Source organism: Condylura cristata, unplaced genomic scaffold (assembly GCF_000260355.1).
Source record: "Condylura cristata isolate star-nosed mole 26May11 unplaced genomic scaffold, ConCri1.0 scaffold00023, whole genome shotgun sequence".
Lineage (NCBI taxonomy): Eukaryota > Metazoa > Chordata > Mammalia > Eulipotyphla > Talpidae > Condylura > Condylura cristata.
Window position 1 is genome coordinate 31,823,693 of NW_004567124.1, and position 26,098 is coordinate 31,849,790.

Consider the following 26,098-nt stretch of genomic DNA (forward strand, 5'->3'; position numbering starts at 1 on the left):
GTATATATATTTCTTGGTCAAATGCAGTTATTTTCTAATACCTAAAGTCACCCAAATGTTCAGCCTCCTCCCTTGTCCCCCCCCAGCCTCAAGAATCTTCTGGAAGTGATCAACTATGTCCTTGGCAGGAATTTGACCTTCTTTAATTTGGAGGATTCCTGTGGAGAAAATTTAATGAAAAGGCCATTACAAAGTTGTCAGCAGGTAGAAAGTCAGCAACTAGTAGACCTTAGGGCCCTGTGCTCACTGTCAGCCACGCAATACAGATGCTCCTTCATCTCATTCATATCTTGGTTATAAAGCCAGCTTCTCAGTGAGAAGTTGCTGCTCCTTTTCATCTTCTGATCTTATTTCTGCTTCTTCTACTCCTGCCGTAATTTTTGCATATTATTTAGCATCACCCAATATTTCTATATTTTATTTGTCTTTTTATTATCTACCTCTACCCACTACCATGTGGATAGAGATTTTTGTCTGTTTTGTCATAACTAGAATCCCACCTGATACTGCCTGGCCAAGAAAAATGTTTAATATTGAATGAATGAATGAACGAGCGAACGAACGAATGAATGCTAGCTAATTGAAATTACAGAGAGAATTGTCCAGGAGTGATAACTGATCCCCATCTTTTGTGCTTCAATTGCTCATTCACATTCCTACACTTTGGGGTGAAGCCCGCTGAAACACAAAAACTTTTCATTTGACCACAAGAGTGTGCTGTTTATCAGTTTTTCATTTTTTAGGTCCCTCATTCTGAGATCATTCTCACTCTCCCCACGCCATCCCAAAAGAAAAATATGAGACAGCCATGTGCACAGTCAAAGCAAACATACAATGTGCCTCCCACCCTGACACTGTTGTCCTGTGAAGTTCAGTTAAAAACTGTATCCATGTCCTCAAAAGGGCAAAAAGTTCACTAGACAGCAAGAATTTGCAGAATAGGAGAAAGGCATTGCCGTACTTAGCTTTGGTAACTGTGAAGCTGGTCACAAGATCTCGTGTTTTGTGCAATATCCTTCTACTCCCCCTTGCCTTTCCATGGCCAGTGCCCAACAAGAGAATGCGTTGTCACAACACAGAGTCTAGGCTCCAGGTGCTCAGAAAAGAAAGACAAATTCTCCAGGAACTCTTTCCCTCTTTACTCTACCTGCTTTGTAAAGACATGATGTTGGGCCATATGGAATGATATGGAAATGGAGAGGTCCAAGGTTCAGAAGTCAGAGCACACAGCAATGACACCACAGGTAGAAGCAACAGGATGGAAGTACCCCCAAATGAAACTGTCTCAGGTTGGGAGAGAAAGCTTAATGGGAGAGCTGACATTTGGATTAGGATTTGAACCTTAGGTAGGTGCAAAATTGTGTGTGGCTACTTCTCAAGCACATTCTGATCTCATACAATGCTTTTTATATGGCACTAAATTTTAGGGATAATTTTCTTCTCCGCTGAGAATAAGTAAACACCTGTGAACATGAAAAAGGTTAGCTTTTCAGAACAACCTACTTGTATAAGACATAGCATGATGTGAAATGCACGGACTGTATTAGTGATGGTGGGAACAAACGTTACATCCATCTTGCGGTTGCCAGTCGAATAACCTTTGTGCTCACCCTGGAGTGAGTGGAGAATCTGACAGATGAAGACATCTTTTTTTTTTTTTTCTTTAGAATGAAGTGTAGAAGCTCCTGGGGGAGCTTTTCTTATCATACCTTAAATGCAGCATTTTTCAGCAGCACAAAGTGAAACCCGTGAATGTCCAGTGATACCCTGGGACTCACAGGTCAAATTTCAAGACCAACACAGAGAACTCTGGTGAAACATATCTTTTATTTGAAAGAGAGAAAGCAAGAGGAAAGAATGAAATGAAGAGGTCAGATGTGAGAAGCTTCAGCTCTGAGTGGGAGGCTCCCACTTTTGTCATGCCCCCTCTCCCCCAGGAGCAGTTCAAAGCCACACAGGGACCCCAGACTAGTGAGGTAGAACTTCTTCCACCTCTAGAGTGAGGACAGGGTATAAGATGTCCCTCAGCCTCTTCAAGGTCTTCCTGCTCATCACCATGGGCAGGGCATCCACAAGGATGTCTGAGTTTATATACTGCAGCTGGAAAAGCACATAGCCCAGCAACCTGATGAAGATCATGACCACGAAGACAAGACACCATAGATACCTGCAGAGAGACATTTGACATTAGCCTCGGGAATATGCCGAGGCCCCAGCAGGAGGGGAGGAGAACCTCACACTCATAAATGACAGGCCATCAGGAATGAAGACCAAAAAGATGAGGTTAGGGGACAGGAAATAACAAAAATGATTGATGTAATAGTTGGGAATTCATCACGGCCCTCTAACATATAAACCCGCCAACAGACAGATGTTCATATAGAAAGGCAGAGATACTCTATAGAAGTGTGCCCTTGGGGGTTGCCAGAGAATGTCTAGCACAGTCACTCTTATGAGTCACATGACTCCTAGCCCACTTCATTTCCTTGAGGGTCAGCAGTTCTAGAAATTAAAATAAGATCAGGCTATCTCTGACATTAACATCCAAGTAAAATCACTTAGACTGTTTTTTTCTAAACACCAAATGTCAAAATAGACCAACCCAAACAGTGAACAATGTGTGGAAACGTTTTTTCTTGTGTTCATGCAAGAAAATTCTATGCTGAATCCTGGCATAAGGCCTTCAGTGTTCAGCTATATTGAAATGTCATAAATTGAAGCTTTCCATTAAAGTGCCACATGGAGCAACTTTGGGTCAACCTCTTTATTTAAAAAAAATTAAGAATAAAGGGCTTAAAGAGTTCAAATGATCTTTTCCCCAAAATGTTCAATCAGTAGGAGAACTAAAAAAAATTAATGCACCCTGAACAGTCCTTCTAGCAGAGTCTAGCAGAGATGATGACTTTCAGGATCTGAAAACGAGAAGGGGCCAACAAAGAGTCTCAAGAATAGAAATTTAAAGTGCAGTGCAACCTGTAGCCTTTGTCCTGCATTCTCAGATACAGACTTAGTCTCTGACAACCAAAGCCTATATAATTTTGGTATTAAGAAGAGAAGGCAGACAGAGTCAGAAAAATATGGGGCTGCCAGATTTTCTGCTCAATGAAAGTGTTTAATTTTTGTGCCTTCTTAAGTTATTCACTTGACAAAGTGAATATAGCTTAAGCAGGTAAAAATCAGGATTCTGCCACTTACCAGTACTGAAGATTCTTTTCTGTTTCTTAATGATGGTCTGCTCCTGTGGAAGGTGATAAAAGCACAGAGCTATGCCTGTCACATGCTCACAGGAAGGCAGCAAGCAGGGTGACTAACAGGACCAAGAGTCTGGCTGGTAGGGTTTGAATCTCGGTTGCGCCACTTTCTAGCTGCCATGATGTGAAGCAAGGTACTGAAACATGATTTCTTAGTGCTACAGTTATTAAGAAGGTGGGGGAGGGGTGAAATAGGAGACAGGGAGAACCTAGGGCAGGGAAGGGATAGAGAGAAACTCCAACTTACATCAGGGCAGACTTACCACGTTGCTTTGGATGGTCTCCACCAGAATTAACCCAGGTCTCACTGTTTGGGCAGAGTTGTTCTGGGCCTTGACTCTGGGTGAAATAAATCAGATCCAAGAATAATATAACATAATCTGAGGGACTAATGATAGGTGTCTGTCTAAGTCAGATAACAAACATCCATGGTTTAATTCCTAGGTTCTTGATAATAATTAACATTCAGAATTCATTATTCCCCAACATCTAAAGATCAGAAAAATCTGACCCACTGTCAAAAGAAAAGGCAATCAATGGGGAGTAGCCCTGACATGACCCTTATGTGGTTCGGCAGAGTTCAACAGGACCCTCAGTTGGGCTGTTCACAGACTGCCCTGAGCAAGCATGGCCTACAGTCAGCCAGATATTTAAGCTGAGATTATACAGAACATTTGTGACTCCCCATGTCTGATGCTGCCTTTTATTCAGCAGTTTTACTGTTCAGACCTCTGCCCTCCATTTTTTAACTTGGTTGTCTCCTGGTGTTTCAGTCACATACCAAGTTTAGCCTGCCCTTAAGCTACAGTGATAAAAATGGGGAAATTCCCCCTCAACTATTCCCTTCTACTAATGTCCCCTTTCCTCCAGAAACTGACTACTTTTATTCACTCTCCCTGCCTTCTGGTTTGCTCATTTGTTTTGCTCTTCAAGTTTTGAACTGTTCCCTGCTAGAGTGTCAGAACCTGTAAAAGTTTGCTCAATCTTTTCAAGGGAATATCATTTTGTAATCATCACATGGAAGAGAAAAGGGAGAAATGGTACAAATCCCAGGTCTGGCTAAGGTGGAATGCTTTGTCTCAGAACAGTCAAACCAAAACACAACTTTAAAATCTAGACAAAGTACTGTAAAACAGCTGTTGGAATACACTGAAAAATGCAGTCAGTAGTTGAGGGGATACAATCCTTGAGAAAAGTAGGTCCTCATTTGTCAGCCTTCTCCCCAAGGGCATTTGTCAGCTTGTGGGAGGGCCACAGAGTCTGCAGCAATGGCAGCATTAATTGAGGAACAGAGCTCGGAGTGCAAGACCTGCAAATCAACTATGACTTGAAAGGAAACAGTCCAAGGGATGAAGGAACCGTAGAGAAATATGATCAAGTATCTGCATGAATTGTCCTTTCAAGTTGTGCAAGTGTAGCTCAAGATTTCCTAGAAAGCAGAAGATGCTTCAAGAACAGAACCAAGAGGGGAGTAGTCATTAGTACTGAGAGAATAAAAGTTAGAGTTGGAGGTCTGTTAAACATGAAGGGGCACTGGTACTTTTCTGGGAAAAACATGATCCTTCAATACACTCAGAAAACACATTAAATCACATTTAATACCTACCCATGATAAAAATAATAAAAATAAAGCCACCCAGCAACTCCAAATAAAAGGAAAGTCTCTTAATCTGTAAAAAAAAGTGACTATAGGAACTCTAAACACCATACTTAGTGGTAAAATACTAAATACTCTGAGCTGAGTAAAACTTGAATAAAGTTGTGAAGAATTGAAAAAAATTGAATAAAATAGTAAATACTCTTATTTGAATACAATTTAGTTGACTGACTCAAGAAAGCTCACTGTTACCCCCTCTAGCCAATATTGGACAGAAATTCTTAGTGAATATAAGGCATGAAAAAGAAATTAAAACTACAAGACTAGAAGAGGAGAAATAAAACCATTACTCAAAGAAAATCTAAAATTATTAGAATAAGTAGATTTAGCAAAACTGATAATATAAGTTCAGCATATTTATAGCAGTTATAACAATCTATATACTACAGTAATCAGAGAATCAAATTAGCAAACAGCCCATTTTAAAAACATCAAAAATGTTTAAAAAAGTGTAAATTATAAAAAAAAAACCTGATGAAAGCTGTACAAGAACCCTATGCAGAAAGCTACAAAACATTGCTGTATGAAATAAAAGATCTAACTATATGGGGAGATAATAATGCTCATCTACAGTTGTGTAGATATCAATTAGCCTCCAATTCTATAAATAGATTTGCTCCTTCAAAATCTCAGTATTGTTTTTTTGAAACTGAAAAGCTACTTTAAAAATTCATATGAAGATTCAAAGTAACAAGAATAGCCAAGGTAATCTTGAGAAGTAACCATCTGCGGGGCTAAAGCTACCATATTTCAAGACAAGTTACACAATTAAAGTATTTAAAATAGTATATAGTATTGGCACAAGGATAGAGATACAGACAAATGGTACAGAATATAGAGTATCCAGAAATAGACACACACATATTCGATCACCTGTTTATAAAAGAAGGCCCCTCTGAAAATGCATGGTCTCCATATATGCTGTTGAGTCATATGACTATACAGGAAAAAAAAAATGCATCTTGAGCTCTACTTTAGATCATAGTGAAAAAAAAAATCCAAAATCAATGTAAATCTAAGTGCAAAGGACAAATCAATAAAAGAAGTTCTAAGGGAAAGCATAGGGAACCAGTTTCATCATCTAAGGAAAGTTGCTATGCAAAAACCCCAAAACAAATTGATAGATTAGATTTCCTTAAAATGAAGACCTACTAATGGCCTTTTTTGTGAGTTTGTCTGTTACTCTCCTCCATAATACTGTGTTGTTTACACCAAAAGGATTTTTGTAAGATACTACTCCTTAGAGTTCATCTATAAAAATCTGTGTCATCTATATAACACCTCTGTGACCACCCTCACAAAAATATCTTAGATCATAAGCATATTTCTCTCCTATTGACCTTTTGGCCATGAGTATAGTAGCTTTCTCAGATATTTAGAAGAAAATGCTGAACACAAGGTTTTACCTTTCATTTATGTAGTTTTGTTTCCCAAAGTAGCAGTATTATTATTCAATATTTGATGATGTTAATAGGAACACATGAAAACAAAATTGTTCAGAAACAAGGCTTATCTCAATGATTGTAGACACTAAACAATGAATCATCAATCATTCTCTGAGTATATGAAGAATCATGTTGGCATAAGGAAAGCAATGGTTTTTGTAGCTGTTGATTTTTTTCAATTATAATTATATAGGATTGTATTAGGTGAAGTGTACAACATAATGATTTGCTATATGTATGTTTTGCAAAATGTTTACCATAGTAATTTTGGTTAGCATGTAATACCACACATATAAAGTTTTAAGATTTTTTCTTATGATGAGAACTTTTAAAATTACTCTCGTTACCATGTTGCACATTATATTTCTAGGATTTATTTATCTGATAATTGGAAGTTTTTATCTTTTGACCAACTTCACCCATTTGGTGAGAGGGTGGGGGTAAGTGAGTGAAATATTCCATTAACAGAGTAAAAAGAGTGAGTCATAGAATATACTGTGATAAATACCTGAAAAAAGATCTCATAAAAAATATGAGGGACTACTACAGATTAATAAGAGACTGACAATTCCTAAATATAGACAAGAGATATTCATAAAAAGAATATGCAAATTCCAATAAACAGTTTTATATCCAATGTTTGGTATATACTCAAGAGAAATTAATGCCCATGTCCACCAAAAGGCATAGCAGTTGTACTTGAGTAACCTAAACCTGGAAATAACCAAAATGTTCAGCAATAGAATAGATCACATCATATGCATGAAATACTATACTGTCGTGAAAAAACCAAGGCAGAACTGTATATAGCAATGTGAAAGCCAGACACAAAAGGGAAAATAATGAATTTTATAAAACATCCAAGAACAGACAAAATCAGGATAAAACTATAGACACCAGAATAGTGGTTACCTTTGCAAGAAGTATGGTCCAAGAAAAGGGCATCAGGAAGCCTTTTGTGTTATTCAGAATGTTTTATATCTTGAGCTGAGTGGTATTATATGTACATTGTATGTATGGCTGCCAAGCTATGTACATAAGATATGTGCAGTCTATGTATATATACAACACAGTGCATAATGTAATGCAATGAAAAAGCATAAACAAAAGGATAAAACAAGTCTACAGTCCCACACATCTGTTGGGCATCTCTGGGGTCCCCTGAGTGTAGTGGGTCACTAGGTCCAGAGAAGGAAGATAGCATTCTCTATGGAGAAGCAATTCTCGGCCCCTGGGCCTCTTTTTACTCTCTGAACATGGCTTGTCGTTTCCAGGAATGGTCCTGAACTGAGAACACATGAAAAGAACCTAAAAAATAGACCTTTCAAACACTAATTGCAGAGAGAGAGTCAAGAGAGTAGCCTGAATGTTGATGATTTTTCTGCTCAGAACACAGAGCAGAGGCTGGCAGGGATGACTTGTTGGTGACCAATTATAGTGACACAAAGTGGTCTGAGAGTACTCTGCTTGTCAAAGACTGCCTGGAAACTGTCACCTCAGTTTATCAGGGAGATCATTTCCAAACTTACATTTCTTTTTCAAGAAGTAGCATATCCTTCTCCTTTTCCATCTGCTTCAAAATTTCCTGGTATTTCTTCCCATGGAAATAAAAAAAAAAGTCATAGTTGAGAATTTCCATAAATTTCAATGTGTCATTTATAAAAGACCCTCAATGACAAACTCCTGCTATCCCAAATGGTTGGTGTGGAAGTGCAAAAAGCAAGTAGGGAAGATGTTCTGATAAATAGTTAAGAGGTTAGATAGATATATATGAATAAAGGACTTCTCACTTTGGATTCTGTTAGTCTTCAAATTATAGCCCTGATTCTTACTTGTTATGTTCCTAAAGTATATGCCCTAATTCCTTCAAACCTCAGTGCCCCTCTCAGTCATAAGAATATTCCCATAGAGTTATCAGAAAAATTGACTGAGAAAAAAGCTGAACGTGCCCAGACCTGGCACAAAATTAATCCTTAACAATCATCTGCTTTGTTGTTGCTATTGAATAAAAGTCATTTTTCCCTAGTGGCAGATTTTAGCCAATGAGAAACCAAGGAACCCACAACCTTGGAGAAATTTTGCCTCTACTTTGACTTGCCTCCAGAGGCCTTGTACCTTTATGTAATGGGCCTGATCCTTACAAAGTTCATACACAGATTGGTAGTCGCTCTCTATCTAGAAAGAAAAGAACATTAACAGATATGATCACTTGAATCAGCACCAAGCCTAGGCTGCTCTCTGGGGCCCTAACCGATGTATTGGACATTTGGCTGGTTCCCTAGCAACTCCTTACCAGAAGGGAAAACAACCAGATCATAAAGTGGTGATCTCATCATTCAGGGGCATGGTCTAATTTTGAGCAAAGGAAATGGTTTGCCCAGGTTGTCCTCAGCCTCTGACATTCTCAGGACACTTCGTTTGGGACTCAAAAATAGATTTTGAGGTAGAAGGGAGTTCAAGAAATTATAAGACTGGCACTTGTAGCATGATCTTTTTTTTCCCTTCACCTGCTTGAGAATCAGATTCATTTGACAGAATATTCTTGCTCCTCTCCCTCCCATGCCTCAAGCCATTGTTTCTGAGAACTTTGGGTTCTACCCCATTTATACCCTGGTCACATCCTTGGTAGAGGAGACAGCCTCTACCTTGGCCAGTTCCTTTGCTTGTTCTGCACAGGACTCTGTTGACTCTTGTAGTTTCAGCTGTGAGAGACAATGAATGACAGAGTTAGTAGTATTCTCTCACAGAAGCAAATGTTATTGATCACCCTCTAGATCAACAGAAAGTATTCTAGTAATGTTTATCATATACTGAGGACATACCATAACAATCTGGAGTTGGCACTCAACTACCCCCATTTTACAGATGAGGAGACACAGGTGTGGAGAAGTGAAGTTCATAGCTTGTTTTAAAAATCACAAAGTGGCAAAGTTGACACTGAAACATTGGTCATGTAACTGCCCAGTCTATAGGCTTAACCATCCACCTTCCTCCAGTCTTACTGACAAAAGCTCACCAGCCACTTTCTCCCTCTCCTTCCATGAGGTATACTCACATGCTATCTGAATCACAGAACAAAAGAGAAACTGTGTGCCTTTATTTATTTATTTTTCAGAGAAAACCAGAGCATATTAATTTGCCGTGGTGGTCTCTGCCAAATTACCATATATACCACATAAATCTGCAGTTTCCAATAGGGTCTCTGTTCACTCCAGGGCATCCAGTTCATTCATTCACTGAACAAATAGTGGGTATCTACTACAGACTAGGCACTGTCCTAGGCACTAGGAAAATAGGAGTGAATAGCATAGATAAAATGGCATGTCCTTATTGGGCTTACCTTCTGGTCAAGTCAAAGTCTGTGAAATAAAATAAATGAAACTTCCTTCCCCTATTAACCATGGGTTATGAAACCAGGTAGGGTCACTGATACATCCCAGTGTAATTGTGGAAGATCAGTATTGACTTCCTACTTCAATATCTTGTATTTAGGTCACTTTTTTAGGTCAAAAACTTCTTTCAGGAAAATCCAAATGGGCATTCAGAATTTGTGTTCTGTGTTCTATTGACTGATGTTCTGGAACAGTTCTTCTATGTTGATGCCACTGTAGCCGTCACTGGTGGGACTAGTGACTTGGAGTGCCCTACAGGCCTTCAGGTTAAGTAGAAGGTAGAGAGCCCTGGCTCACCTCTGATGAAGAGACAGATATACTTAGCCTCCGGGAGGCCTTCCTAAACCTAAAAATGACATAACATCTGCCAGAAAACCTTTAGACTTTGCTTTTTACTCACCCTCAATTCTGTCAACGCCTGCTTTAGGGTTCCTTTAGCAAGGTCAAGATTCTTATTCATTCTTGAAACCTGAAATACCATCCCCCAAATCATGAACTGGGCAATGTACACAGATACAAAAACCTGGGATAGAGACAGGCTGGGATGGTGGTGCAGTGGGGGCACTTGGGACTGCAGAATGGTGGTTAATGAATTCAGATTTAGAAACTTGTGGGAAAATGTCTCCTTTTCCCTATGGAAGTTGCCTGACTCCATGCTAGTAGGACAGACCCTAGCATGGATTTCCCACAGCTCATGGATACTATAGCATAGTGAGGAGAGAGAGAAAAGAGAAAATGGAGTGACGTTGTTGGGAAGGGAAGGACAAATGTTTTCTCCTTTTATAGTCCTTTAGCTCTCTCACCATATATCTGCAATTCCCAGTGAACAAATTAGAGTTTGCTCTAAATGATGCAGAAGGTAGCAGTGGAGAGGAAATACACTCACTTTGCACGTTGCTCTTTCACCAGTCTGTAGGAATAGAGAGTTTAAGAGTTCAGATGTCTCTATTGAGAGTCCTAAGAAATGAGCCTTCTCCTCATGGATGAACTTAATGTTGGGACCCTTGAGAACCCAAAGCCCATCTTACCTTCTTCTGAAGCTCCATCACACTCTTGCCTAGAACCTTGTTACTTTTTTCCTAAGGAAAAATAGAGGTAAAGGGGACAAACCTGTGTGTTCTGTATCTCCCCCCTCACTGGACCATGAAATACCAATGGGGGATAAGTGTATCAAGTGGGAATGCACTTTGGCCCCCCATAGAGGATTTGAGAACAGAGCACAGCACTGGCCCCCAGGCCCAGAACTTTATTTTTAGCCACAGCTGTGATTTCTAAAGCTACAGAAGCCATGGTCATGTGATGATGGTCCCCGGAAAAGAGAACAGCAGACTGCAAGCAAAATCTATCAGACGGTTCGTTACTAGACGCCTCCTTACCAGATTTGCGGTCTCTAATTCCAGGTCCCTGAGGATTTCCTCCTTCTCGGATATGATGTGACCCAGCTCCTCCCTTTCTCGGGCTTGTGCTACTGACAGAGCAATCTCTCTTTCTAGACTGAAAAATACAGATACCCAGTTGTGGATCAGTTCCAAGGAAGCTGCCAGAATCCCAGCTTGGAAAGCCACTGACAAGGTTTTAGGGAGCCAGAATAATTACCAAATGCAGTTGTAATAAAATGTCAACTTAATGTGGAAATTTAATGCAAAAATCAATACATAAAGATTTTTAAGTGCACCACAGTTCATGTTCCAGAATAAAAGTAAAAGCCCAGATTCATCAATGAATAAGTAAACCTTCCTCCTACCTTCTTTCTGTAAACCCAAAGGACATTCAGATGAGAAGCCCTCCCACCACCAACTGCAAAGCCTGACCTTTGAATAGTTCCTTCTTTCTCTTGAATTTTTCTGAGAAGAACCTGATTTGCCTCATCCAGTCTCTGTAGGTCCTTTTCAAGGTCCAAGTTCAGGGAGTTTAAGTTCTGTTTTGTGACTTCTAATTTTGATATTTCCATCATCTTATGCCTATGGTAAAATAATCTTCATTATCAAACTCAAAACAGAAAAACACAAGCCCTAAAATGATGCTCTCCTGAATTGCATTCACTTCTCCATCTTCTGTTGTCACTGTGCCTAACCAGTGCTACATTTGGTCCATATTCCATTGATTCCTGTTTTACTTTATGCAAAAAAGTAATTGCATAAAGTAAATTCCTGGAGTCAAATCACATTTTCATTTTAAATACTATCCATGAAACCCATTAAAATGTAAATCTTTTATGAAGCAGAAGAGATTTCATGTAAATAATTATATTCTAACTTACTTGTTTTGCAAACTTTATATGGAATAAGTTGAATCCAAGCCACCCCTGTGAAATATTTAATGATCTACAAAGGAGAGCAATTTCTTCCAGCTCTTGTTGTTACTGTCTCCTAAGGAGTTTGTCCTGTTGAATGCTTTCTGAGTCAGAAAGACTCATGGAATAGACAGGGAACAAGGCCTTGGATGGACCTTTTCCTCACAAAGGACTGATTTAAAAACAAAACAAAACAAAATGAAAACATTTGCTATCTCTGAAAATCCTATTACTGATATGAGGAAGTTTGATGAGCTCAACTCAAAGTCTTTCTCCCCAAGAAGTCTCCACAGGCTTCTAGAGATAAGGGCTCCATCATTGATGTTTTCTTCCTCCCTCTGTTGCGTCAGGTCCTCCTATAGTAGCTCTTCACATAACTCTTTCATCCCTCTCATGACTTACACAACATCCATTGGGTCCTGTACAACCTCTTTCATTGTAGATTTCCTAAATTATGAATAACAAACAGGTGCTATGTAAAGGAATCCCCTAATATCCAACATAGTAATTGATCCAGGGAAAAAGTTTTTTTTTTTATTATTAAATATTTATTTATTTTTGCCATACAAAACTGGGATATAGGCCAGAGGTGCAGGGGCAATGAGAGGATTCACCACAGACATAGCGGGGAGCAGATCAGGATGACTGACGAAATACACTACTGAGCGTAGCATCGGGCAGGTCAGGAGAGGTTTGCTGCGCCATGTGGGTCATCTCCAGGGCAGGGGTCAAACTCATGCTGAAGTAGCTTTAGCTTCTTAGTGCTACGCTTTAACCCACTGTACCACCAGGGAGGGCCCAGAAAAAGTTTTTTAACCAGACAAGACAACCAAGAAGAAATTCATGTCTCCTTGACTCTCCTTTATAAGACCAATTGCAACATTTTGCTAAATTTCAGTAAATGAATACCATAGGAATATAAACATCTTTTTGTTTATATAATTTTTCACACTTTGACTACCTTTCCCCTTTTTTGTCTGTATTTGCTTAGTTCCTGGTAAAGTACTACACATCCTCATTTCACTTCTTTTGACAAATGCAATGAGAGTTATTTCTATTTAATCTTCTTCAGAGAAATAAAAAAAAAGAAATAATAGTCAAAATATTGGCTGCCTGATGTCCATTGTCTATTATCATTCCTATTTTCTAATAAGTGCTACATATTATAGGATGAACTGATTCTGAAATAACAGCATAAGTAACAAGATACAGGCACTGAAAGGAAGAAATAAATGCCAAGGTTTCAGAAATGGTGTCTCCTAACCATAGCACCAAAATTAAAATTTAGGGCTGAAACCATTCTAAGAGAAATGGAATATCAAAATTCCATTCCTTCTGATTTCATTCTCCCTTCATATTTCTTCTCTCTAAAATATTTTTGTTTTAACTCAACCCTTTCACTCCTTTCCCACTTTTTCATCACTCTGTCTTCATTTCTCCCCCGTCCCATTTGTCTTAACACACAAGACATCAGCATTTGTGAGAATGCCCTCTGAATTTACCTTTCTCTCTCAGCTGTGATTTCTTCTGCTCTCAGCCAAGATTTCCAGTTGAAAGTCAACACTTTCAGGAAAAATAACTCCTTGCTCACAGAGTTCTCCACAGGTACCTGGAGCTTTCATCTTGGGCTGGGTAGGGGCAGCATGTCATAGTGGGCATGACTGGGTGGGGTGGTAGCAACTTAGCATCTGTGGAGGCAGAAGAGGAGCAGAGTTTAGTACTAGGAGGCTTCTCCTCTGAATAATTTGGATTTCAAGTTGGAACACAGTTATTCATTTTCCCCAATCTCTAGGCCTAATAATGGTTGAGGCCAGTCTTATTTCACTTCATTTGTCTTAACAACCATTATTGTCTGTAGCTTGTGTGCAAGTTGTTAACCCAGATCCAACTTAGCAGCTGCCAATGTATCTAAGAGGTCTGAAAGAGGGCTAGAAAGAATCTAAGTGAAGCTTTTGCTGCGAAACAAATAAGCCCTCATCCTTACAAATTTAGATTCTTAGAGCTGAAAAAAAAATAATTTTCCCTTTATTTCTCCTGAATTGGCACTAACAAGTCACTGGAGGAAAAGGATGATGTTTCAAAGGTGGAAGAGTAAGAGGAGGTGGACTTGGAAGAAGAAAAGAGGATAGTTAATTCCAGAGACCCTGTGCTGTTCCCCATTCCCTGCTTATTTTCTGAGGTCTTAAATGACTGGAAGGCTACATTGGATTTTACACATTAGTGTCACAGTGTAACTCTACCAAGCAGTTCTAGCTTTCTATGATTTTTACTGAGAAGATGAGGCAGGATACAGAATTGGAGTGCTATTAATAAAAGTATATGCTTGGAATTCAAATCTATCCATTTCTGTCTCTTTCACTCAGTAATCTAAGCCTAACCTTGTCCACCTAGATTGTGCTAATGTTTTTGGAATAAGGCCTTAGAAAATATACCATTGTCTCCTCATATAAATGTCTCTCCCACACAGTGGCTGTCATAATCTTATATGTCCTTCTCAACCCAAATGTCACTTTTTGTACAACTTCCCAGATCTATCAATACTCCCTCATCCCTGCCAGAATAAATCCTTCCTACCTCTTCTTCTCCTTTTTTCTGATTTATAGAACATGCATACACTGGCCTGCATCTCATAATTAGGCTATAAACCCGTTGAGTGAGTGTTTTAATCAAAGCATTTTGATCTCTCTTCAGTTATGCTTCAGAGGCACCATTTACACTTAATTCAGTGACAATAGTGCTCTTCCCTCCTCCACCCCCCAACACACACACCCAAATTGTTCAAAAGGGAATGGTTCTGAAAATGTAGAATAGAAGTAGGCTGGGTTAGATATAGAAGGCTCTGGCTTTTGTTCTATCCTGCTACTCCATAATTGTATTCTTTTGGGCAAATGAATCTCTCTAATCTGTCTCCTGATCTATGCAATACACCTTACTTCTACTTCACAGTGTTATGAAGATTAAATAAAATAATATTTGGAAACCCCTAACACATTGTGTGACATGCAGAAGTACCTCATTTTCATATATTCTTCAGTATAATGCATTTTTCAATTTTCTGTCTTATGCTACCTTTGTACATGGCCTGGGCTGAATATTTTTGGAATAAGTAGCTGAATTAATGATTCATTCCACCCACTTTATCTAGAAGAGCTGTAATCCTACTACACCTTCCAACATACCTGACTCATTCACTCCCATTAGTACACTCTCATTAGCAATACATTGCACCAAGGCAGAATTCTCAGTGGATGGTCACATCCCCAGGAGGCTGACCCACAGCCATTGGGGATATAATTTGAAAGACTCTCTTATACCTCCCAGCTGTCTTGGTCTCTGGTTGATGATGCTGCTAAAAAATATATTCTCTCTATCAAACTGCATTCTTCCTCTCTTAAAGACACTGCATAAATTCCTCTCAATGGAACCTTCCAAAGTAAACCTTTCCTAGCATATTACTCCAAGGAGATGATGTACACTTTGAATGTGGCCTTGTTTCCTTTTGTGCTTTGACACCAAGAAGAAAAAGCCATTTTTAGAGCCCAAATTTTTATGATTATACTGGTCATTGTGGTCTGTATGTCTTTCTTGTAGTCTTAGTCTCCTAGTCTTATTTCATGTGCCACTGATATTTATTTTGCATTAAATAAGTAGTTTCCTTCCTTCACCACATTTCCCTTTGGCTTCTATTCCTCAGTCTATTGGATTCACTTTTTTTTTTTTTTTTTGCTGCCAAATTGACCTTTGATATTCTGGGTTTCTCTGGGTACTATTCTTGGGATCTCCCTTAGTTGCACTGTCTTTTACCCATAATCAATCCTCTCCTAACTCTGGACCCAGCTCAGCACCTGGAAACTAAAATCCCCACTTGTTAAAATAGGGCATGAAGATCATTAGATGCTTCAAATATTTTGATGATACTGCTAATGAACGATGAAGGAAACTGATGGCCACTACAGTGGTTGACTAGTGAGCCCAAGGTGGTATACTTGTTTACTTGCCAGGGGCTGGGACCTAGACCGGAAACAAATGTTACTGGCTTCACTCAGTAATTGACTAGAGGGAAAAAGTTGTGATGGTTACTGCTATAAATAGGACATTGGGTCATTTATACAAATTAAAAATAGAAAGATTAGGCCCTCCCTGGTGGCGCAGCGGGTTAAAGCACTACACTAAGAAGCTAAAGCCACTTCCACATGAGTTCGATCCCCGCCTGCCCCAGAGGTGACCACATGGCGTGGCAGACCTCTCCTGACCCGCCCACTGCTCCCCTCAGCAGTGTACTTTGTCGATCTGCCTGTTCTGCTCCCCACTCTGTCCCTGGTGAATCCTCTCACCCTCCGCATCTCTAGCCTGTACCCCAGTTCTGTATGAATAAATAAATAAATCTTTAAAAAAAAAAATAGAAAGATTAGGGCCCTCCCTGGTGGCACAACAGGTTAGAACGCAACACTACGATGCTAGCTAGCCACAACCTCTTCAGCACCTTGGTTCAATCCAAGGCCAGGGAGCTGGCCATATGGTGTAGTGGACCTCTCTTGCTCACCTGCTGCTCACATGAGTAGCAGATCTGCTTGTTCTGTTCCCCACTCTGTCTCTGGTGAAACCTCTCATCTCCCACACCTCTGGCCTGTACCCCAGTTCTTGTGTGCATAAATAAATAAATCTAAAAAAAAAAAGGAACGATTGCAATTTAGATAAGTAGAAATAAATTCATAGATTTGCCTCAGGTGGGTTAGAACAAATATATGCTCTGTTGATTAAGAAAGTATACTGGGACCTCTCAGATTTCTTACTCATTTGTCTCTTTCGTGTGCAGTTGCTCCAAGATATTTTTTTTATAATAACAAGTTTCAAAAATAGAAATGAGAGGCTTTTCACACAGTTTTCCATCTTAGATAACTGTGGCAAATTGGCCTTGGTAGGGTGTGTGTGGCTATACCCATGACATTTTATCAGAAGTATAGATTTGTGTAGCCACTACTGCAGTGACGGTTCAGAATTCTTCCATCTCCAAAAAGTACTTCCTCATATTTTTCCCTTATAGGCACACCCCCTTCCTTCCAAACATCATCCCTAACCTCAAAAGCCACTTATTCCGTTTCTCTTTGAAAATATTGTATATAAATGAAACCATACAGTCTGTGATGCCTTGAGATGACCTTTTTTTCCCCCTTGAGGTTCATTCAAGTTTTTTCTTATATCAGTAGTTTATACCCTTGTACTACTGAACAGTATTCCGTTATATCAATGTACTATGGTTTGTTTAATACATGCTTCTTTTAAAGGGTATTTATAGTTGTTCCCATGTTTGGCGATTACAAATTACTATGAATAATTATATACAAATTTTTGTGGAGATATCAACTGTCATTTTTCTGGGACAAATACCCAGGAGTGCAATTGCTCAGTTGTATCATAAATATATATTTAGTTCTTTTAGAAAATTGTCAAACTACCTTTCAAAGTGACTTGCCATCTTATATTCTCATTATCAATATGTGAAAGATCCAATGTGCCTACAACCTTTCTAGCATGTGTGGTTGTTATTTTTTGAGATCTTATTATTATTTTTTTAGAGTAGTGTTAGATTTCCAACACAATTGAGAGGGTAATACAGAGATCTCCTTTATAGTTTCTACCCCACACATGTTTTGTCTCTTCCATTATCAACATCCCCTCCCTCATTAGAATGGAACTATTTTTATTTAAGGACGAACCTACAAAGACACATCATAACAACCAAAATCCATAGTTTACCTTAGGGTTCACCATAGGTGGTGTACATTCAATGGGACAAATATGTAGTGACATATATTCATCATTATGGCATCACACAGAGTAGTTTCATTTCCTTGAAAATCCTGTCTTCAGCCTGTTCATCTCTCCTTCCCTCTCCCTGACTCTAGCAAGCACTGAGCTTTTTATTGTCTCCATAATTTTGCCTTTTCCTGAATGTCTTTGCCATATGATTACAGTCATAGTATGTAAGCTCTTCCAATTTGCTTCTTTTACTTAACCTCATTCTTCCAAACTCCCTCCATGTCATGGCTTTCTTTTAGTGCTAAAGAATACTTCAATATCCAAATGTCCCACAGTTTATTCATCTTGAAGGACATCTTGGCTGCTTCCAAATTTTGGCAACAAATATGCTATAAAGATCCTTGTGCAGGTGTTTGTGTGGATACGTTTCTACTCCTTTTACTCAGTATGGGAGAGCAACTTCTGGATTGTATGTTAGGAATATGATTCATTTTGTAAGAAGCCAGCACAGTGCCTTTCAAAGTGACCTCACTGCTCTGCACTCCCATTGGCAGAGTGTGAATCTTCATGTTGTTCCACATCCTCACCAGTGTGGAGCATTTGACATAAGGGTTCCAGATTTTGGCCATTTTAATAGGTGTAAGGTGGTATCTCATTGTGTCATTTTGACTTTCCCTGATGTCATATGATGTGGTGCATCTTTTACGATACTTACTCATGATCTGTATATCTTCTGTAATGAAATACCTGTTAATGTCTTGGGTCCATTTTTTAACATTGGATTGTTTATTTTCTTATTTAAGATGTAAGAGTTCTTTGAATAACTGTACTTTATCATATATATATATTTGCAAATATTTTCTCCTCTTCTGTAATTTATTTTCTAGTTATTTTAATACTGTTATGTTGTAAAATGCATTTTTCACTTTAATAAAATTCAACTTATCAATATTTTCTTTCATAGATGGTGACTTCTGTGTTTATAAAAAGTTATTCCATACCCAAGGTCACCTATGTTGTCTTCTATGATCCATTTCTTCTATGATCCATTTTGAGTTTTTTTTTTTTTGGTAAAGTATTTAAGTTCTGTGCTCAGATTAATTCACTTTGCAAATGGATGTCCTTGTGTTCTACTAATAGTTGTAATACCAAACTACAAAGATAATACCAGAAAAGACCATTTTTGTGCCATTATAGTACTTTTGCTCCTTTCTCAAAGATCAGTTTACTATCTGTATGAGGATATATTTTTGGATTCTCTATTCTGTTCCATTAATCTGTCTATTCCTTCACAATGCCATGTTGTTTTGATTACAGCAGCTTTGTAGTAAGTCTTAAAGTCAGGTGGCGTCAGTCTTCTACCTTTATTATTCTCCTTTAATACTGTGTTGCCTCTCCACATAGACTTTAGAATTAGTTTGTTGATATCTATATAATAATTTGCTGGGATTTTGATTATGTTTGCATTGAAGTTGTAGGTCAGATTGAGAAAAATTGACACTACAATATTATGATTTATAAGAAATATATATATTTGGTCACTGAGATGATCAAAATATATTTCTCATACATATTTAGTTTTGGAATTTCTAAGTGTTGAGAATGACAAAGGTGTCTTCATTATGTGAATGAAGTGACTAGAAAGCACCAACCACATGCTAAGAGGGTTGGAACGTTTCTAGGTCCAAACTACATGAGAGAAAGACTAGACATTGAGCTATTACCACTGCATGACGATTTAATCAACCATGCCTGAATAAGGAAATTTCTAAAAAAGTCCCCAAATGGGGGTCTTAGAGAGCTTCCATGTTGCTGAACATGAGGAGATTTCAGAAGATTAGCATGCCTGGAAAGCACTTTGTGCCCTTTCTCCTTACCTTGCATTATTCCTCTTTTCTGGCCATTTCTGAGTTATAGCAGACCCTTTGCAACAAGTTGATTATCTACTAGTGAGTAAACATGTTTCCTGAGTTCCTGAAAGCTTTCTAGCAAATTAATTGAAAATCAGGTGGAGGTAATAGGACTCTGATTAGTAGCTAGTTGGTTGAAAGTACAACTGATAACTTGGGCTTTCAATCAGCCTCTGAAATGGTGGATGGTCTTGGGAGACTGACTCCTTAATCTGTGGAATCTGATACTATCTTTAAGTAGGTTAAATTAAATTCTTAGACATTCTGGTGTCAGAAAATTATTTGCTTGTGTGGAAAAACCTCTATACATTCACATTGGAATTGAATCCAGAAACCCTAAACAGACTTTGTAACAATGAGTCTTTCTATTACTGAATATGAAATATTTCTCCATTTTCTTTGATTTTGTTCATCAGAATTTTTTAGTTTTTCACACATAGATCTGTTAAATTTATACCTAAGTATTTCATATTGGTGGCATCCTAATGTAAATGGTGTTGTGTTTTTTAATTTTACATTTCACTTGTTCACTGTTAGTATTTGGGAAAGCAACTAACTTTTTTCATTAACCTTATATCCTACTACATTACTTATTAGTTCCCAGAGTTTTTTTTTTAATCAGTCTTTAAAACTTTCTATACAGATAACAATGTCAGCTGTAAACAAATCAAGTTTTATGTTTTCCTCCCCAATCTCTATACATTTCAGTTCCTATTATTATTTTACTGAGTAATCAAGGAGTCATAGTACTACATTGAAAAGGTTGGTGAGAGGGAACATCCTTGTTTTGTAACTGATCTTATTGGGAAGTTAATTAAATATGATGTTAGAAATAGGATTTTGGGGCCCTCACTGGTGGCGCAGCGGGTTAAGGCACAGCACTGAGAATCTAAAGCCACTTCCGCATGAGTTCGATTCCCACCTGCCCCGGAGGTGACCACATGGTGTGGCGGACCTCTCCTGACCTGCCTGCTGCTCCCCTCAGCAGTGTACCTTGTCGATCTGCCTGTTCTGCTCCCCACTCTGTCTCTGGTGAAGCTTCTCACCACCCCTGAGCCTCTGGCCTGCACCCCAGTTCTGTATGCACAAATAAAAGTCTTTAAAAAAAAAAAAGAAATAGGATTTTGTTGCTGTCTTTATCAAGTTTAGAAATTCTTCTCTATTTCTAATACACTGAGTGTTGGATTATTATTTTTTATTCCATTTATTGAAATGGTTTTCAGTAATAGCTCATCATGTTCATAATTTGCATTTCCCTACTGGTTAATGATGTTGAACATTTTTCATGTGTTTATTTTCCAGCTGTATTTCCTCTTTGGTGAAGTGTTTCTTTGTGTTCTCTGCTAACTTTCTACTTGGTTTTCTTTTTACTGTTGAGCATAGGAACTTATTTGTATATTTTAAATATAAGTTCTTTCTCAGGTATTTGATTTATGAATGTTTTCTTACAGTTTGTAATCATTTCTTTTCATCCTCTGAACAGTTTCACAAGCAATACTTTTCAAAAAAGCGTTTTAATATCTGTAATTTTTAAATTTTATGGATCATATTTGTGGCATCATGTCTAGAAAGTGTCATAAAATCCTGGGTCCTTAACATTTTCTCCTATGTTTTACAGTTTTATGTTTTACATGTAAAGCTATTATCCATTTTGAGTTAATTTTTGTGTAAGCTGTGAAATTTATCTAGAGCTTCATTTTCTTGCCTAAGGATTCCCATTGCTCCAGCACATTAATTGAAGACTTTCCTTCCTTCATTGAATTTCTTTTGTCTTTACCAAAAATTAATTGACCAGAATATGGTCTTCTAAAAGTTAGGTCTGGTCAGATCCAGCTATGGTAATATAGTTTCTATTATCTCCTAGCCACATGCTATTAAGGGCTTTTCCAATGACATAGGCAGAGTTGAAATATATAACGTATAATGGAGGAAGTAATAGCAAGGAGGCTTCACAAGACTGACTCACACAAGGAGTCTGGTGCAGAAGGGATTAGGACAGCCATGGACCCAGCTATAGAAACCAAGACCTTTAGGCATCAATGCCTTGATTATAACTCCTAAGATCAAAGCAGGTAGCAGACTGCTATAGGCTGTGTTTATCACAGACACAAAAGGTAAAAGATAAAGATATGGAGATTGAGCCCATTGTGGGATCACTTGTCCCTTTCAGATTCTATTCATAATCAAACAAACCTCAAAAGGAGCCCCTCCCAAAGGGAAGATGTATATATCAATGCAGTCTCTGGACTGTCTCTGGGCAGCAGTACTCTCCTAACCGTGCCTACACTCTCCATCTGCAGGGCAGCAGCCTCCTCCCTGCTCATGACCTGTACCATGCCGGGACTCCTCTGCAGTAACCTCCCTCAGTGGAGGCCACTCTTTTAAGACTGCCTGCCTGCAACTGTGCAGGCCTCTCTCAGCAAGCATATCTCTTAAGGTGTAGCTCTTCTGATGCTTGTGCCTATGCAAGTATCTAATACTCCTCTCCTTTTCCCTAATAAACCTGCCTTTGAAATATAATTGAGTCTTTGTCTCATGGAGAAACTGGTCTGGGAACTCACCGGGTGCCGCTGAAAGGGGACCTCTGGTGAAACATTTTCCAGAGTGAATCTAAGGACCCCGCACTAATTCCAAAAATGACATCAATGTATATGTCTTGGAATTTCCTATACCGTTACAGAGAATTGTAGACAAGGTAACAGTTGCATTGCATAATGTCATCAAAATTTTCAGTACCAGGATGGAAATATTAGACCTTTGTACATAAGTAATACTAATTACTAAAGTGTTCTTGAATCAGTCTATGGCATAAAACATTTTTTGGAAGTTATGGGCCCTATGGACAGAAACTTTTGAGAATATGGGCCATGTGTTATTTTTACCTAGTTTATGTCTGCACGTTGGTTTCCTTGGTTTATGTCTGTACATTATCTCACATGAACTTGAGCTACTTGCTTTGAATACATTCAAATACTTACCTCTTTGACACATAGTCATGTCTCCACAGTAAATAGAATATCATATATTTCAAGATGACAAAGATCTTTTTAGTATCTCAATTTTTTAAAATGGTCCTATAAATATTGGGCCCCTGGCCTTGCCAAAACCCTCCCTATACCTAGCAATGCTCTTATAGGGATGCACTAGAAAGCTCTAAGCACTTAGCAGCTTAGAGAAACAAAGAATTGAAGGCTTCTATTTACTGTTTAAAATTCTGACTTCTTATTCTCAACAGCTTAGTCTTCTTTAGATCTCTTCCTGTCTTGTTCCAGTACCTGAGGCTATGGAGGTCTATGCTAATATGTGACTGTGGAATGCAGATTTAACCTTTTTGTGAGAAATCCCACAAGTCAGAAGGGTTTGTGTTATTGTGCTATTTTAGTTCTCTGCAAATATCACATCACGCAAGACAAATTGTTGCAGTGTCAGGAATTAACTTTGTTTCCTGATTAAGGAGATTAATTTTCAGTCCTGGATTGTATAACTGGAAGAAGATCCAAAATGTAGATTTAATTAGTCTTTAATACCTTGTATTTCTTTTTTTTTTTTTTACATGAATTAAGCTTTTGAGCAGTAGAAGAAATCTACTAATTTTGCTTTTTGTGTAACTACATAATATTTAGACAAAATGTCAATAAAGACTAATAGAATAAAATTGAAATTTCCTATATTATTGTTGACAAGGTAACATTTGAATTGCATGATTTGTATTCAAAGTTTATAATACCAGGTTGGAAATATAATGCATGTCTTCATCACCCTTCCCTTCAACCCCCCACAATCCCTCCCAACTATTCTTACTCTGAAGATTCTTAGACTAGTTTTAGGACATTGAGATCATTCAAGATACAAATGATAATGATGTCATTCTTTTGAGCTCAGGGTCCTTGGGTTTACTCTGGGAAATGTTTCACCAGAGCTCCCCTTTTAGAGATTCTCCATGAGGCAGAGACTCAGTTATATTTGAAGAGTAAGTTTATTAGAGACAGAAGAGGGAAAGACACTTGCATAGGCACAAGCTGGCAGGAAGAGCTGCCCAGAAAACGACAGGCTTGCAGAGGGAGAGGCCTGCATAATTGCAGGCAGATGCCTAAGGAGAGAGCGGCCTCCACTGGGGGAGGTCAATGCAGAGAAGCCCCAGCATGGTCACGGGCAGGCAAGGAGGCTGCTGCCCGCAGAGGGAGAGAGTGGGTGGAAAAAAGCCCCTGCACAGGCACAGGGGGGCGGTGGAAGAGCTGCCCCGTGCTGGTGGAGAGACTGCCCTGATATAGGCAGTCTCTTTGTGAAGGGCTCACTCCTCATGAACCTAGGTAGAACTTGAGAGAACCTGAGATTTCCTGATGAGCTTCGTCTCCATGTCCTTGTCTTTTACCTTTTGAGTCTGAGCTTCAGGCACAGCCCCCAACAGTCTGTTATCTGCTGGGACCTCTTGGAGACATCCAGGCATCCAGACATCCTGGACATCGGGCTCTGGTGCCCGAGGACCTTGATTTTATGGCTGTGTCAGTTGCTTCACTAGCCCCTTCTACCTGTCCCCTTTGTGCGACTCAATCTTGTGATGCCTCCCCTGCGTTCCTTCCCCCGTCATTAACAAGAATGGAATCTTGAAAACTCTAAAACTCAGATTTCTCCTATCTAATGCCCTAATAGAGTATGTTATTGAAAATGTAGCTGGTGTTCTGCCTTTATGTGAGCTGAATTTATTGAAAAAGTGAAAATGACTATGGTAGATATGGCCTAATAACTCAGATAGTTCACCAAAAAGAAGTTTTTCACTACTGGGGGAATGTAAATTAACAATAACAATAACTATGGCAAACAATTTGGAGAAAACAGCCACTTTGGCAAGCCTATTTTTGGAAAACAATAAATGGTAAAATCAAACATGCACCTGTTTTATAAGCCAGTAACTCATCACACAAATATACTCTAAAAAAAACCTCTTATATTTGTTACCCCCACAAAAGAATATACTATAATTTTACACATTGTTAATCATTAATACTTTTACTAATGTTGTTAATGATAACAAAACTCTGGAAGCAACCCAAATCACCATCCATAGTAGAATGGAGAAGTAAGCTCATAAATGAATAAATCACTTATAATTATACTCATTAACATAGTTTAGTTCTCAGTAATGCTGGCAAAAATAAGGCAGATCATAGAAGAATGTATGCATTCAAATTTTTGAAGTACAATGTTCAAAATAGGCTATATTTGACAGTATATTTTAGTATACATTATAGATAATATACAAAGAACCAGTGAGCTAGTTATCAAAAAATTCATGGTAGTAGCTAATATTAGGTAAGAGAGAGGGCATGAGATCTGGATAGAGTATTGGAGATTTCTGGAATGTGTTCTGTTTTTGTGCTGGTTACATGACCATTGACTCCTTAATCCTACACAGGTATTTTCATACAATATTTATGCTATACCTCATGATAAAACATAGAGGGGAAAGGCATCTGGGCTTCTAGTTCTTGATATCTGAGTTCCTTATACTCCCTGGTTTGTGGGGGTAGAACAGAGTAATTCTCAGTTAATGGTTGAAAGAAAGAGAAATGATACTTCCACAAATGTCAATTCCAAAACTGGCTTTTCTCTCAAGTCTGCACAGTTTACACCTATCAAAACAATCACTTTGAATTTCCCAAGATAGGAAAGTACTGGCAGCTTGCTTTAAGCAGAAGTAGGAAGGAGCCCATTTCCGGTGATGGCTGCTTAGTTGCAGGGCTCAAGAGTTGCCAGTGATGGGGTGGAGACCAGCCCAGCCATCGACATATTAAGTTTTACCTCCTTATGTTTATCACTTTTAATTACTTGACAATAACTTAAAAACTGGATATTTCATCCAAGAATACTGAATTTCAATTCCTATTGAAAAATGCAAAATATCATCAGATTCATATCTAGATGGAATATTCACTCTAATTCAGTTTGGTTCCTATCACTCCCTATTGGCTTGTACCTAAGTTACTTATTTACTTTCATTAACTGACCTCTGCAATGTCTGCTTCATATCATTTTCTGTAAGTGATACAAAAATGTGGCTCTTTTGCTTCCAGAAACAAGAATGGGCATGGTAGTGGCCAAGGAAATGTCCATGGAGTTTGGACAGTAAGTGACAGTTCTCTCAAGCTGCTATGAACACCTCTGGGGGAGGCTGCATAGCTCTGATATCAAGGAACTGGATTCGAGGGGTCCTACAGCAGCCTGCACAGTGAGGATGGTAACAGGGGCCATGATTGATGGCTAATTTTTTTTTATTACAAAGTTTATTTTTACATCATTTTGCACATTTTTTTTTTCCATCTCGATTGTAATCCCCGCGGGTTTCCCATCACCAAATCACCCCTGTGCCACCACCATAGTCCCGTGCATTTC

The 26,098-nt window shown here is 38.6% G+C and overlaps 1 protein-coding gene across 1 annotated transcript; it reads right to left on the bottom strand.

The window, feature by feature from the left end:
* Positions 1-1,913: 1,913 nt before the first annotated feature.
* LOC101632889 (transmembrane and coiled-coil domain-containing protein 5B-like) lies at positions 1,914-12,475 on the bottom strand. Its single transcript, XM_004687570.2, has 11 exons — positions 12,441-12,475; positions 11,557-11,706; positions 11,122-11,239; positions 10,774-10,824; positions 10,146-10,214; positions 8,999-9,055; positions 8,469-8,528; positions 7,883-7,947; positions 3,515-3,590; positions 3,192-3,238; positions 1,914-2,167 (listed from the first exon to the last, which is right to left on the bottom strand). Exons 1-11 carry the CDS (start codon positions 12,473-12,475, stop codon positions 1,969-1,971), a joined length of 927 nt encoding a protein of 308 aa, XP_004687627.2. The 3' UTR covers positions 1,914-1,968.
* Between the last annotated feature and the right edge of the window lie 13,623 nt (positions 12,476-26,098).

Coding starts and splice junctions, on each gene's coding strand:
- LOC101632889 (XM_004687570.2), bottom strand. CDS start 12,475: ATGAAAGAGGTTGTACAGGACCCAATGGATGTTGT. Junction 10,215..10,773: donor TGATGGAGCTTCAGAAGAAG/GTAAGATGGGCT, acceptor ATGGTATTTCAG/GTTTCAAGAATGAATAAGAA. Junction 9,056..10,145: donor AGGCGTTGACAGAATTGAGG/GTGAGTAAAAAG, acceptor TGTCTCTCACAG/CTGAAACTACAAGAGTCAAC.